The following is a 13,508-nucleotide window of genomic DNA, read 5'->3' on the forward strand; positions in this document are numbered from 1 at the left end:
CTGCAATACCCCACACTACTCTGCAATACCCCACACTACTCTGCAATACCCCACAATACCCTGCAACGTCGCCTATGGGGATTTTTAAGTAGCGAAGTTTGGCGCCATTCCACGAGCGCGTGCAATTTTGAAGGGTGACATGTTGGGTATCTATTTACTCATTCAAATTGTGAGAGCACCGAAAGCTGAAAATTGGTCTGATTATTAAGTGGGTTTACGTGCCCGGTGGTCAAGTGGTTAAAAGAAGAGGGGATGCTTCATGGTGGTAAACACGGCCCTGTCCCAACTTTTTTTAGACTATTGCTGCCATCTTTTTTAAAACGACCTTATTTTTTTCTTAAAATTGTACATCTCAGTTAAAACATGTTTTCTATTGTGAATAAAATATGGGTTTAGGAGATTTTCCAAATCATTGCATTGTGTTTTTATGTAGATTTTACACAACTATAACTTTTTGTGAATTGGGACATTTAAACTTGCTTTTTTTTTTTTTTTATTCCAATCTAAATTTAGTAGGAGTCGGAGTCGGTGTATTGTTTGCCGACTCCGACTCCAGGTACCCAAAATTTCCCCCGACTCCTCGACTCCGACTCCGACTCCACAGCCCTGGTATCTGGAGATACGACGACGTATCTGGAGATACGACGACGTATCTGGAGATACGCCGTCGTATCTCCTACGTGAATCCGGGCCATAGTCTTTTGACTAAAATGCCATTTTAGTTTTAGTCGTATTTTAGTCATCCGAGTTGTTTTAGTCGTACTTTAGCCAACTAAAATACGGTGAAACCTTGGATTACAAGCATAATCCGTTCCAGGAGAATGCTTGTAATCCAAAGCACTCGCCAAAGCGAGTTTCCCCATTGAAGTCAATGGAAACAAAAATAATTTGTTCTGCATTGACTTTCATGGCATGCAATACCGCATGTGACCAGAGGTGAGAGTTTCCGGAGAGCCTTGGAAACACTTGGAAAGGCCTGGGGACAGCTCGGCTGAACTCGGAAAACCTCAGAATGGTTCGGGAACGAAGTATTTCTGAGTTTTCCAAGCATTTCCGAACGTCTCCGAACAGTTTCGGCACCCCCCACCTCAGGCCAAATGCGGTACTGCACACCGCTGTGGCTTGAAATCCTGCTAATTTTGCAAGACAACAACCGAGTCAGGATTTTTTTTTAAAAACAGTGCTCGTGTTGTGAAACACTCGTTTAACAGCGTTACTCGCAATTCAAGGTTTCATTGTAGTGCTAATGTTCAGGAGATATTACAGACCCTCGCTCTTTTAAGCAACAGCTACATTGTTCTGCATTTAAAAAGTAGCACTAAATGTCCTATCATTCTATGGAGCTCTCCGTATGCCAGTGGCACATCTAATGCAGGTCACTATATAATGCTGCATTATGACCTTTGTAATCATACAATATCACATAACTGTATCCAATAAAAGATTATATACTGTGAATGACAGGGCATGTTCCAATCACAAGTTGCAGTGGGGAGGTTGTCTTTCATGTCCTTGGAAGAAAATTCCAAGATCTGCAGGATCAAAATGTTAGAGGTCGCCACATCCCAAGGTTAGAGAAAAACAAGAAAACCCCCTTCAATGGGTGGGACTTTGAAAGTGACCAGAAACAATAATTGTAAATGTAAAAGTTTTATTACAAAATATAGTCAATAAAAACGTTATCATAAAAGACAGAAGTGTACAAAAGCATGAAAATGTGTATGGGTTACAATGCATATACAGGCAAGTATAAGCTCTCTGAGGAACCCAACGTTTCCAGCCTGATGACCTTCCTCAGGTTTTTTTTTAACATACAGAGCCAGGTGTCTATTAAACAAATAGATGGTTAATTTTGTGCTTTTATACGTATTCTTTTTATACCCGTATAATGATATATATGATATACTGTATATGCTTTTTTAACAGACACCTGGCTCTGTATGTTAAAAAATTGAAGGGCATCAAGCTCGAAACGTTGGGTTCCTCAGAGAGCTTATACTTGTCTGTATATGCATCGTAACCCATACACATTTTCATGCTTTTGTATACTTTTATGACAAAGTTTTTATTGACTATATTCTTTTTGTAATAAAACTTTTACAATTATTGTTTCTGGTCACTTTCAGGCCCCTTTCACACGGACGGATAGAATGGTGCTTTTAGCGGCAGATTTTCTAGTTTTCTACCGCAGCTAAAAGCACACAATGCTTTCCTATGGACCCATTCACACACAGCGTTTAGCTGCGATTTAGTTACATGCGGTTTGGTGCGAATAGAAAAAATGGAACTGAATGCATCCAGGAGCGATTTAGCGCAGCTATATGCACATAACCGCAGGTAATCGCAGTCTTTTGTGTCAACTGCGGATAGCAGCGTGAGAAGAAAAAAAAAAACGAACAACAGGAAGCACATCATAATCAAAAAAATAAAAAGGGTTGCTATGGGAATCATTACCGCAGCTAAACGCAGCCGCATGTAACCGCACATAATCGCAATGTACAAATGCAGCTAATCGCAGTGCCTGGAGCCTTGAATTCAGTCTTTTGTGTCAACTGCGGATAGCAGCGTGAGAAAAAAAAAACAGGAAGCACATCATCATAAAAAAAATAAAAAGGGTTGCTATGGGAATGATTACCGCAGCTAAACGCAGCCGCATGTAACCGCATGTAATCACAATGTACAAATGCAGCTAATCGCAGTGCCCAGAGCCTTGAATTTCACAGAACATTTAAATGTTTTTAACTCCGGCAAAACAGCCGTCTGTGTGAAAGGCGCCTCAAAGTCCCACCTATTGAAGGGGGTTTTCTTGTTTTTCTCTTTCATGTCCTTCACCCACTGATTCCTTCAGTGATGGCTTGATGGCCTCTTATAGTAACTACATCCCTTAGATTGATGTCAGAAGGGTGACTCTGCTGCTAGCAATCCTGCCACTGGCAATTACCGTAGTCAAAATTGCCGGCAGAAGGATCACTAACAGGCTGCCCGATTGTCCCTATGGAATCACTCCCTCTGTAGCTGAGACAGCAAGACGTTGCTCCCATCTCTAGCAATTGAGATTCAGCAATGTTCAGGCCAACGACAGAAAGCTGTATCCAGTCCAGCACTAATCATCTCCAGATCCATTAAATGAGTCTCTCTCAACTTCTATTCTTACTGCGATTCATCTAGGGATTTCATTTCAGCAAGGGGTGAAGGTAAAATTGAGAAAAACAGCAGTTGGAGTCATTCACCCAGACCATAAGAAAGCAATATGGAGTCTGTGTTGTGCAAAGTTTGCAGCAAACCTTTGAAGCACAATAGACGTAGCAAAAAAATGCACACAGCCGTCAACTTTGCAGGGAAGGCATCATTTTAATAATTTTTCACACGGTCAGATTTCCTTAAATTGTATTTGGGTTAAATCAGATGTATGCATTCAGGGCCGATCATTTGCAGGCAATTACTGCTTGATCGATTACATGTGAGCGGCAAGAGCTATCAGCCTTCCATTTCTTTCAATGGGACTTCTGCCCACAGCTAATCGCCAGGATCCCTCACTGGGTCTCTTGCACGTAATTTCTAATAAAAAACCTCTGCGCTAATGCCGCGTACACACGATCGGTCCATCCGATGAGAACGGTCTGATGGACCTATTTCATCGGTTAACCGATGAAGCTGACTGATGGTCAGTCGTGCCTATACACCATCGGTTAAAAAACCGATCGTGTCAGAACGCGGTGACGTAAAACACAATGACGTGCTGAAAAAAACGAAGTTCAATGCTTCCAAGCATGCGTCGACTTGATTCTGAGCATGCATGGATTTTTAACCGATGGTCGTGCCTACTAACGATCGTTTTTTTTCTATCGGTTAGGAATCCATCGGTTAAATTTAAAACAAGTTTGCTTTTTTTTAACCTATGGATAAATAACCGATGGGGCCCACACACGATCGTTTTTTTTTCGATGAAAATGGTCCATCAGACCGTTCTCATCGGTTTGACCGATCGTGTGTACGCGGCATAAGTGTAAGCCCCTTGATGGATTATTTTATTCAATATTAACAACAGCTGCACTCACTGTATTGCACGTATCAATACCAAAACATATATAGAAAGAAAACATTTTGCACCGTCATTAAAGGTGCTTAAAGTGCTTGATTGAAAATCCCACAAAAATAATTAAATTAAGTGCCATCATAACATCAATAACCATAACGTGCATATAAAGGCCTAAAAAAATTTCAAAATGACAATCCATCACGTATATATACCATAAGAAATCATTATATTAATAATAAATGAATAAATAAAAAATAAAAAACAAATTCATAAAGTCTATGCCATCATGTAAAAAGTTCTGTTCAAAATCCAAAAATATTATACAAAGGGCATAAAATCCCAACTGAAATGATGATGTTGGGATGGTTCTCCACACTTCTTACCAAGAATGAAGACCTTATTACAGGGTCTGACCTCGCTTTAGGCAGAACACAAGTCATTATGGGTATGGAACATACACTATATTGCCAAAAGTATTGTGATGCCTGCCTTTACACACATAGGAATTATAATGGCATCCCACTCTTAGTCCGTAGGGTTCAATATTGAGTTGGCCCACCCTTTGCAGCTATAACAGCTTCAACTCTTCTGGGAAGGCTGTCCACAAGGTTTAGGAGTGTGTCTATGGGAATGTTTAAACATTCTTTCAGAAGCGCATTTGTGAGGTCAGGCACCGATGTTAAACAAGAAGGCCTGGTTTGCAGTCTTCACTCCGTTTCATCCCAAAGGTGTTCTATTGGGTTTAGGTCAGTACTCTGTGAAGGCCAGTCAAGTTCCTCCACCCGAAACTCGCTTAACCACACTATATTGGCAAAAGTATTGGGCCACCCCTCCAAATCATTTGCTGGAGGGGGGTTGTTTTTCAGGGGTTGGGCTTGGCCCGTTCCAGTGAAGGCAACTCTTAATGCGTCAACATACCAATATATTTTGGACAATTTCATGCTCCCAACTTTATGGAAACATTTTAGGGATGGCCCGTTCCTGTCCCTACACAACTGTGCACCAGTGCACAAACCAAGGTCCATAAAGACATGAGTGAGCGAGTTTGTGCAGGCCAGTCAAGTTCTTCCACCCGAGTCCTGACCTCAACTATTGGCAATATAGTGTAACTCCCATCAGGATGGCCTATATGTCGATTGGTTCATTAATAAGAATCCCCAGATCTCATTTCCTGTTGTACCATCAGAACAAAGTGCATAACTGAAGGCCAACCCTTTTTTTTTTCCTTAGTTGTATCTAGAGTGGAGAGGGATTAGAACGACTGTCGAGTTTATACTGCTGTGTCCCCATTTAAGAGATTCCCTCTCGCTATCTGTCCTGGCGACCAATATCACCAAACGTCAAAGAAAATTAAAGACATACAAAATTGTGAGTGGTCACTAAAACACGAGTTGAGGGGAAATCTTTTAACAGTGACACATTCTGGTTACCCTGGTGACAACCAGTAATTTCCCTCACTGCTGCGTGCTGTGGGTATGGAACAGAAAATAAAGGGAAGTCACGCCAATGGGACACTGATGGCGAAAAACCCTAAAGCAGGGGTCTCAAACTCAAATTACCTGAGGGCCACAAGACAAGTTTTCATATGCCATGGGGGGCCGCATGCAAACTTTCAAACTTCAAAAACAACAGTACTGGTGTCAGCGAACATATTATTAACCCCCAGCACTGGTGTCAGCGAGCGCATTATTACCACCAGCACTGGTGTAAGTCAGGGTTTGACAAATTTGCTTGGAATCTAGGAGCCAGCTAAAAAAGTTAGGAGCCAGAAAACGCACCCCGTCCCGACGAGCTTGCGCGCAGAAGCGAACACATACGCGAGCAGCGCCCGCATATGTAAACGGTGTTCAAACCACACATGTGAGGTATCGCCGCGATTGGTAGAGCGAGAGCAATAATTCTAGCACTAGACCTCCTCTGTAACTTAAAACATGCAACCTGTAGATTTTTTTAAACGTAGCCTATGAAGATTTTAAAGGGTAAAAAAGTTTGTCGGCATTCCACAAGCGGACGCAATTTTGAAGCGCGACATGTTGGGTATGAATTTACTCGGCGTAACATTATCTTTCATAATATTAAAAAAAATGGGGATAACTTTACTGTTGTCTTATTTTTTAATTAAAAAAAAGTGTAATTTTTTTCCCAAAAAAGTGCGCTTGTAAGACCGCTGCGCAAATACGGCGTGACAGAAAGTATTGCAACGATGGCCATTTTATTCTCTAGGGTGTTAGGATAAAAAATATATATAATGTTTGGGGGTTTTAATTAGAGGGAAGAAGATGGCAGTGAAAATAGTGAAAAATGACATTAGAATTGCTGTTTAACTTGTAATGCTTAACTTGTAATACCAACGGCCACCACCAGATGGCGCCAGCTCACATCTGGTGGTAATAACTTGTAATACCAACGGCTCACCACCAGATGGCGCCAGTTAAAAAAAAAACTTTTTTTTTTTTCCCACTTGGCTCCCCCCACTTCCGCCCTGCCTGCGGGCCATTTATAACTGGTCTGCGGGCCGCAAATGGCCCGCGGGCCGGTACTTTGAGACCACTGCCCTAAAGGGATTATTAGCCCCTACTTTATCCAAAATCGAAAAAAAGTTTTGCCTTCAGCGGATTGGGAATATAACAGAACCTCTGTTTTTTTTTTTTTTTTTATTGATGCCAGTATTTTAATAAAAAAGGGCACAGTTCATTAAATGCCATTTGGCACTAAATTTATTTCCAGCGATATACTCTTTAAATTACCCGGCCTCTGCATAGCTTTCTCTTTCTGTTCAGAGGATGTAACACAAGTATTGCGGATTTTTCCTCCCACACATTGATTTTAATGCAACTTGTGAGACTCCATATGAATTATATATGAGAATTTTATTTGCCAAGTATGCTGTAGCTTTAACAGACATATTTTCTCTATCAATTAGCAGATGAAAGAGACGGACCGCAAGGTGAAAGAAAGGTAATATTTTAAAGAGCAAATTTACAATGAAAATTGAAAAATGAATATTTAATTTGTATATTTAGAGCCTGTAGGGATGATAAAGCTGGATGAAATGACATTGTGTGCCATGATGCTGATTGCCAGGTTTGATAGTTCCCATAATGTTGGAAGTAATATATCTAACATAGAAAGCTCTTTTGTATTACGTGGGTGACTATTTATATTACCCAGATTGAAAGCATTGCTATTTGACAGTTGTGGTATAATAATAGTGTATAACAACAGTCAATGAGCTGGTACCAAGGACTGGCAAACGGCTTTTAGCAGATGGCAGTGGTAAGAAGTGACTGTGATCCTCATACCATCACCAATGATCATACAATGTCTTTGGTAAAACACCCACATAAATCCAAATTCCACCTAATGGCACCTCCACGTATTAGATGCCCTTTTGGCCATATTGGGCAACAATTGAATGACTACTGGGCACCTACAGACACTACAAAATGAGCTTCAGGAGGGTAAATAGCCAGTCTTCAAACACCAAGTGAAGTGTCCAAGACTCCAAAGACAGTGTTCCCCTCTGTGCTCACAGACTGCTTACTGAATTAAAATAAAATAATCACCAAACATATAGGGGCAGATCCACGAAGAAGTTACGACGGCGTATCTATTGATATGCCGCGTAACTTCTATTTTGCTCCGGCGTATATTTGTTTTGTATCCACAAAACAAGATACGCCTGAAGCTGGGCTAGATCCGACTGGCGTACGTCTTAGTACGCCGTCGGATCTGAGGTGCATATTTACGCTGGCCGCTAAGTGGCGCTTCCGTCGAATTCCGCGTCGAGTATGCAAATTAGCTAGATACGCGAATCCACAAACGTACGTCCGGCTTTTTTTTTTACGTCATTTCCGTAAGGCTTTTTTCGGCGTAAAGTTACCCCTCTTATATGAGGCGTACTGAATGTTAAGAATGGACGTCGTTCCTGAGTCGAATTTAGACATTTTTACGTCGTTTGCGTAAGTCGTTCGCGAATAGGGCTTTGCGTAGAATGACATTCACGTCGTAAGCATTGGCTTGTTGCGGGTTAATTTCGAGCATGCGCACTGGGATAACCCCACGGACGGCACATGCGCCGTTCAGAAAAAATGTCATTTACGTCGGGTCAAGTAAAATTAACATAAAACACGCCCACATCTTTAACATTTGAATTCTGCGCCCATACGCCGGCAGATTTACGCTATGCCGCCGTAACTTTAGAGGCAAGTGCTTTGTGAATAAAGCACTTGCCTCTCAAAGTTGCGGCGGCGTAGCGTTAATACGATATGCTACGCCTGCCAAAAATTACGATCCGCTACGTGGATCTGGCCCATATTATCTAGCACTTAAAGCGGAGCTCCACCCTAAAGTGGAACTCCCGCTGATCGGATACCCTCCCCCCTCCTGTGTCACATTTGACACCTTTCAGGGGGGAGGGGGGTGCAGATACCTGTCTAAAGACAGGTATTTGCACCCACTTCCTGCCACAGTCTACAGGCAGACTGTGGGCAGGATGTCTCCTCCCGTCCTCCCCCCCCCCCCGTTGTGCTCTGAGAACACTCGGCTCCCAGAGCACAGCGGGAGCCAATCAGCAGGCGCAGCGCAACTCGCGCATGCGCCGTAGGGAACCGGGAAGTGAAGCCAGAGCGCTTCACTTCCTGGTTCCCTCACCGAGGATGGCGGGGGGGCAGCAGAGTGACGAGCGATCGCTGCGGACGGCGCTGGACTCCAGGACAGGTAAGTGTGACAATATTAAAAGTCAGCAGCTGCAGTATTTGTAAGTGTGCACTTACAAAAACAAGTACTGAAACCAATGGGAAAATATTTTAAACAGCACAAGTTTAGAAGATATTCACAGTACCTACAGGGAAGCCTTTTAATAAGCTTACTTGTAGGTACAAGTGTACAATAAGAGTCTACTACTGTTTAAAAGAGAAGTACGAGATTAATTTTTATTTTGGAATCATACTTACTTGATGCGACTCTGCATCTGTCCCCCACCGGCTTGAACACTGAGAACCGAGCGATCAAACACCGCCAATCGCTCGGTACTCAGAGCTCCCTAAGCAGAGAGCTGGTGACCGTCAGTCCCTGGCGCTCTGATCTGCCCCATACTCACTCACTGGAGCATTGGGCTGTGGAGGGGACAGGAGTGGCTGCCTCAGGCTCCGTGGCTTGCCGAGAGCCTTAGCCGGGTGACGGTCCAGGCATGTGGGTGGATCCCGACTTCATTGTCTCAATCTCACCTGAGCCTGGACCAGCTCTGTGACGTCAACTAACAGCAGGCTTCGGTTCACTCTCTGATACAAACGGGTCACAGGAGTGCAGAATGAACTGCGCTCTGTGATCCATAGAAGTACAGCCAAACAAGTTTTAAAGTGGATGTAAACACAAATTTTGTATTAGTTTTTGATGTCACAATGTACAGTATAAGTTTTTATATCATCTGTGCCCAGTCTTGTCACACAGAGTTAATCCAGCTCTGAGCAATCCTCTTTTAGTGTTCAGTGAAATAAAACGGACTTACAGAGAAAAACCTTAGTCCGTTCTGCCCCCTTGCTGTGAGCGATATGTTATTTACATATCTCACAGGCCTGGAGACAGGCATTATTTTTTAATTCCCACCCCCACTCCTTTTCTGAAGTCATGTGGTTACTTTTCTGGATTTTGACTGGATGTTAGTGATCATAGCAGAATTCAGTGTAAGGGGAGAGTAGAGATTGGCAGGGAGTCTACTGACATCACGACTCCACCCACCGAGCTCCAGACAACAGACCCACCCACAGAATCTGCAGTTTTTCAGTTCTTATAACATAGAGGAGACATTTGACAGGTAAGGATACATGCAAGGAGGCATGTATATCCTTATAGATCTGCACTATGGCAGTAGTTTAGAAAGGATGAGAGTGGGTTTACATCCACTTTAAGGCAGAGCTACCACTGGGATCATAAAATAGCAGAAGAGAGTGTAGTCACTGGATTCAAGGAAGTAAACCCCACAGGGCTTCTGTGGCAGCATTAAAAGTATATATTTATGCATTTAGCTACATATATTTAAAACAATAATTATGTAAGATTGTGATATTTATTGATACACATTATATCGAAGTTTTATTTGTATTTTTGTAAATTTCTGTTTATTCGGTTTTAGAAGTTTTATTTTTTAACCATAGATAAGCTTTAAAGCGTTTGTGGGAAAAAAATGGATACTGCTCCTTTAAAGCATGTTATATGCTTGTCCTGTGTCATTCGGCCCCTGGCTGATCCTGCCAGTTTCTCCCCACCCCTATGTAAACTGACCACAGTGTATTATGGCTGCGGAGACCAGACACTGCCTTCATCAGCTTACGTGCCTCCATCATCTGCAGCCTGCTATCTGCTCTTCTCTCTGCTCCTGTGTCCTCCTCTCCCCTCCCCTCTCTGTCCGTGTGTGAGACGCCCCCCCCCCCCCCCCCCTGCTGCTCTAATAATACTAACCTGTGCACACCATCAGCACTGCCTCCTATTGCATTGCGCTGCAAATACTTCATTTAAGAGCCGAGATTGCAATCACATGACCAGCTAGCTCTCTCCTCCTCACAACCAGACTGATATCAGCAGAGGAATTTCAGCCCCATCCGCTGCATCTCTCAGAGGAGGAAAGGAAAAAGCTGGCCAGTCATGTGATCGTAATATCGGCAGTGAAATAAGGTATTTGCAGCATATTTTTTCATAAATCACACACAGATGGGGATACTACAATAGGAGGCAGTGCTGATGGTGTATACAGGTTAGAGTGGCTTAACGACCTCTTTAATTTCAATGGAGCTCAGTGTAATCTACTGCAGTAATGCCGCGTACACACGGTTGTTTTTCAGCATGAAAAAAATATGTCATTTTTCAGCATGTCCAAAAAACAAAGTTTTTCCAACTTCATCATTAAAAACGATGTTGCCCACACACCATCGTTTTTGAAAAATGATGAACAAAGCGCAGTGACGTACAACACGTACAAGGGGAAGTTCTATTCGCCTTTGGGCTGCTTTTAGCCGATTCCTTTTTAGTAAAAGACGATTCGCGCTTTTTTGTCTGTTACAGCATGATGAATGTGCTTACTCCATTATGATGTCATAACTTGCTTCTGGGCATGCGCGGGTTTAAAAAGTCGTTTTTTCCCACACATGATCATTTTTTACAACACGAAAAACGATGTGAAGCCCGCACACGATCATTAAAAATGACGTTTTTAAAAATTTCGGGTTTTTTTCCATGCCGAAAAATGATCGTGTGTACGCGGCATAAGACTTTTACAGATCTCCCGATACCTAGGGTGGATCTGCTTTGGAAAAAGTGTGCCATTCAAATTTTATTCTCTTTTCAATCGAATTTAAACTTGCAAGGCTGGCCTGAATTTGATTGGTAGTTATGAGGGACATCGAAGTAAATGACACTTTTATGTGCCAGACTTTTGTAAGTGAAATGCATTAAAGAATCTTGTATTTGAGAACACCTATACCGAATTAAAAACAGGTAAGTCAAAGTGTTCCCAGATCACCATAATAACACAACGGAGTGGGTTGGACTGTAAAAAAAATCTAAAGTTCTGAGCTCAAGTGCCACTTTAACAGATTTCAGGAAAACCCAATACAGACATCACAGATCTTTAGGGTCATTTGGATTTGTACAACACCCCCTTCCCTCTTTAAAACACAAGAATAATATTATACTCACTCGTACAAAGTTGTCAGGGAAAAGGCCTCGTCGTCCTTTCAGCTCTCCTTCCCACCATCCGCCATCTTCTTTTTTGATTTTGGTGATTATTTCACCAGCAACTATAGTCAGCTCGTCATCATGCTGAGCCTTGTAGTCAAACTCCACAATCGCATCCACTGTGAAGAGAAATGAACAGATAGACATAATTAAAGCACAACCTACAATCTACGCAAATACCAAATTCAGTTACTGTGTGACGCACAAACCTCATAGTAAGTAAGCAAAAAAAACTTTCTTTACCCTCCCCGACTGATGCAAATCCTCCCTTATTTTGTGTCCTGGAGGAGCAATGCATGAGGCACAAAATGCATAGTCAGAGGGTTTCCGCAACTGAGGCCATGCTCAGCCTAGAAAATCCACATAGAAAGTGTAAGCAGGTTTGAGGCCAGGTGTGGACTGACAAGTTACAGGCTTGTCAATCAAGCTGATACCCAGCCCCTGTGACATATTTCATCCCAATGTAGTTCAATCAGGCACAGCTTACATGGGAGTAGCAACTCTGCTCTGAATTCAGGAGCAGAGCAGCATTGTTGACACCATCACAGGAAGCTGTATCAGGTACATCATATCATATACTGCACATACAGACTAATTTTACTGTGGGTTTAGCAACACTTTAACTGCAAAAAAAAAAAAAAAAAAAATGTGAATTTACTTTGCTGGCATTAAACTAGTAAAACAGATGCTCTGTGCTCAGCACCTTTCATTGTAAAGTGTTACTAAACCCAGGACCCCCACACTCACTATATCAGGTCTCCCACAGTACACAGAGCATGGAAATGCAATTATTTTAGTTAATACAAACTGCTAAATAACTTTTTTTTTTATCAGCAATTAGAGCAGTCTTGTAACTTCTATGAGTGTCTGGTCCAAGCTTGTCGGAAAAGTTTTCATTCTCCCATGATTGTCCTATGAGAATACAGGACCCCTGACCCTCTGTCTGGACAGTGCTGATTGGCCTTGTGCTGATCACATGCACTCTCCCAAAAAAAAAAAAACTCTCTAGCAATACACACCAAACTGAGCATGTGCAGCCTGTTACCTGGCTCTGTAAATATCAGGCTAATTTTTTTGGAGACAGTGAAAGAAGATGATCAGAGGAGGCAGGATTGAACAGCCCTTTACACAATGCGGAGGATTAACCCCCTTGGGTTCCACAGTGAGTATAACAAGCATATACTGCAAATACAGACCGATTTTATTTTTGTGGGTTTAGTAACACTTTAAAAGGAGAACTATAGCTAAAGCTTATTTGACTGTACTTCTCCTGTGAATGACAGAAGTATAATTCGTTCTGCACTCCTGTGGCCAGTTTTCAGCAGAGAGCGGGCTAAAGTCCACTCTCTGCTGATGTCAGAGTCAGTCCAGGCTTCCGGCGTCATTATGATCATGGAGTCAGGATCTACCTAGATCCCTGTACCGACACCCTTAGCCGGCAGATCCCGCCCCCTCCACAGTCCATCGCGCTGGGGGCAGAGCAGAGAGCTGTGACTGGCAGTCACCAGCTCTCTGCTTGGGGAGCTGTGAGAGCCAAGTGATCAGCAGTGTTTGATCGGTCGGTTCTCAGTGTAGAGGTGCCGGGGGGGGGGGGGTAATGCAGCTGCAGCATCGGACCGATCACCTAGGTAAGTATGAAAAAAATAAAAAATAAAAAAACACACAACATACTTCTCTTTTAAGCGCAACTTCAATCTCTCAATCATCATTTACTGTTGATAGGATGGCATTTTAAATC

The 13,508-nt window shown here is 42.5% G+C and overlaps 1 protein-coding gene across 1 annotated transcript in view; it reads right to left on the bottom strand.

Moving 5' to 3' along the window:
• SH3KBP1 (SH3 domain containing kinase binding protein 1) overlaps positions 1 to 13,508 on the bottom strand; it is a 513,710-nt gene that overhangs the window by 413,832 nt on the left and 86,370 nt on the right. The window contains 1 exon segment of the mRNA XM_040338226.1: positions 11,732 to 11,889. Coding sequence (XP_040194160.1) covers positions 11,732 to 11,889 — 158 coding nt within the window.

This window comes from Rana temporaria, chromosome 2 (assembly GCF_905171775.1).
Source record: "Rana temporaria chromosome 2, aRanTem1.1, whole genome shotgun sequence".
In the NCBI taxonomy this organism is placed as follows: Eukaryota; Metazoa; Chordata; class Amphibia; order Anura; family Ranidae; genus Rana; species Rana temporaria.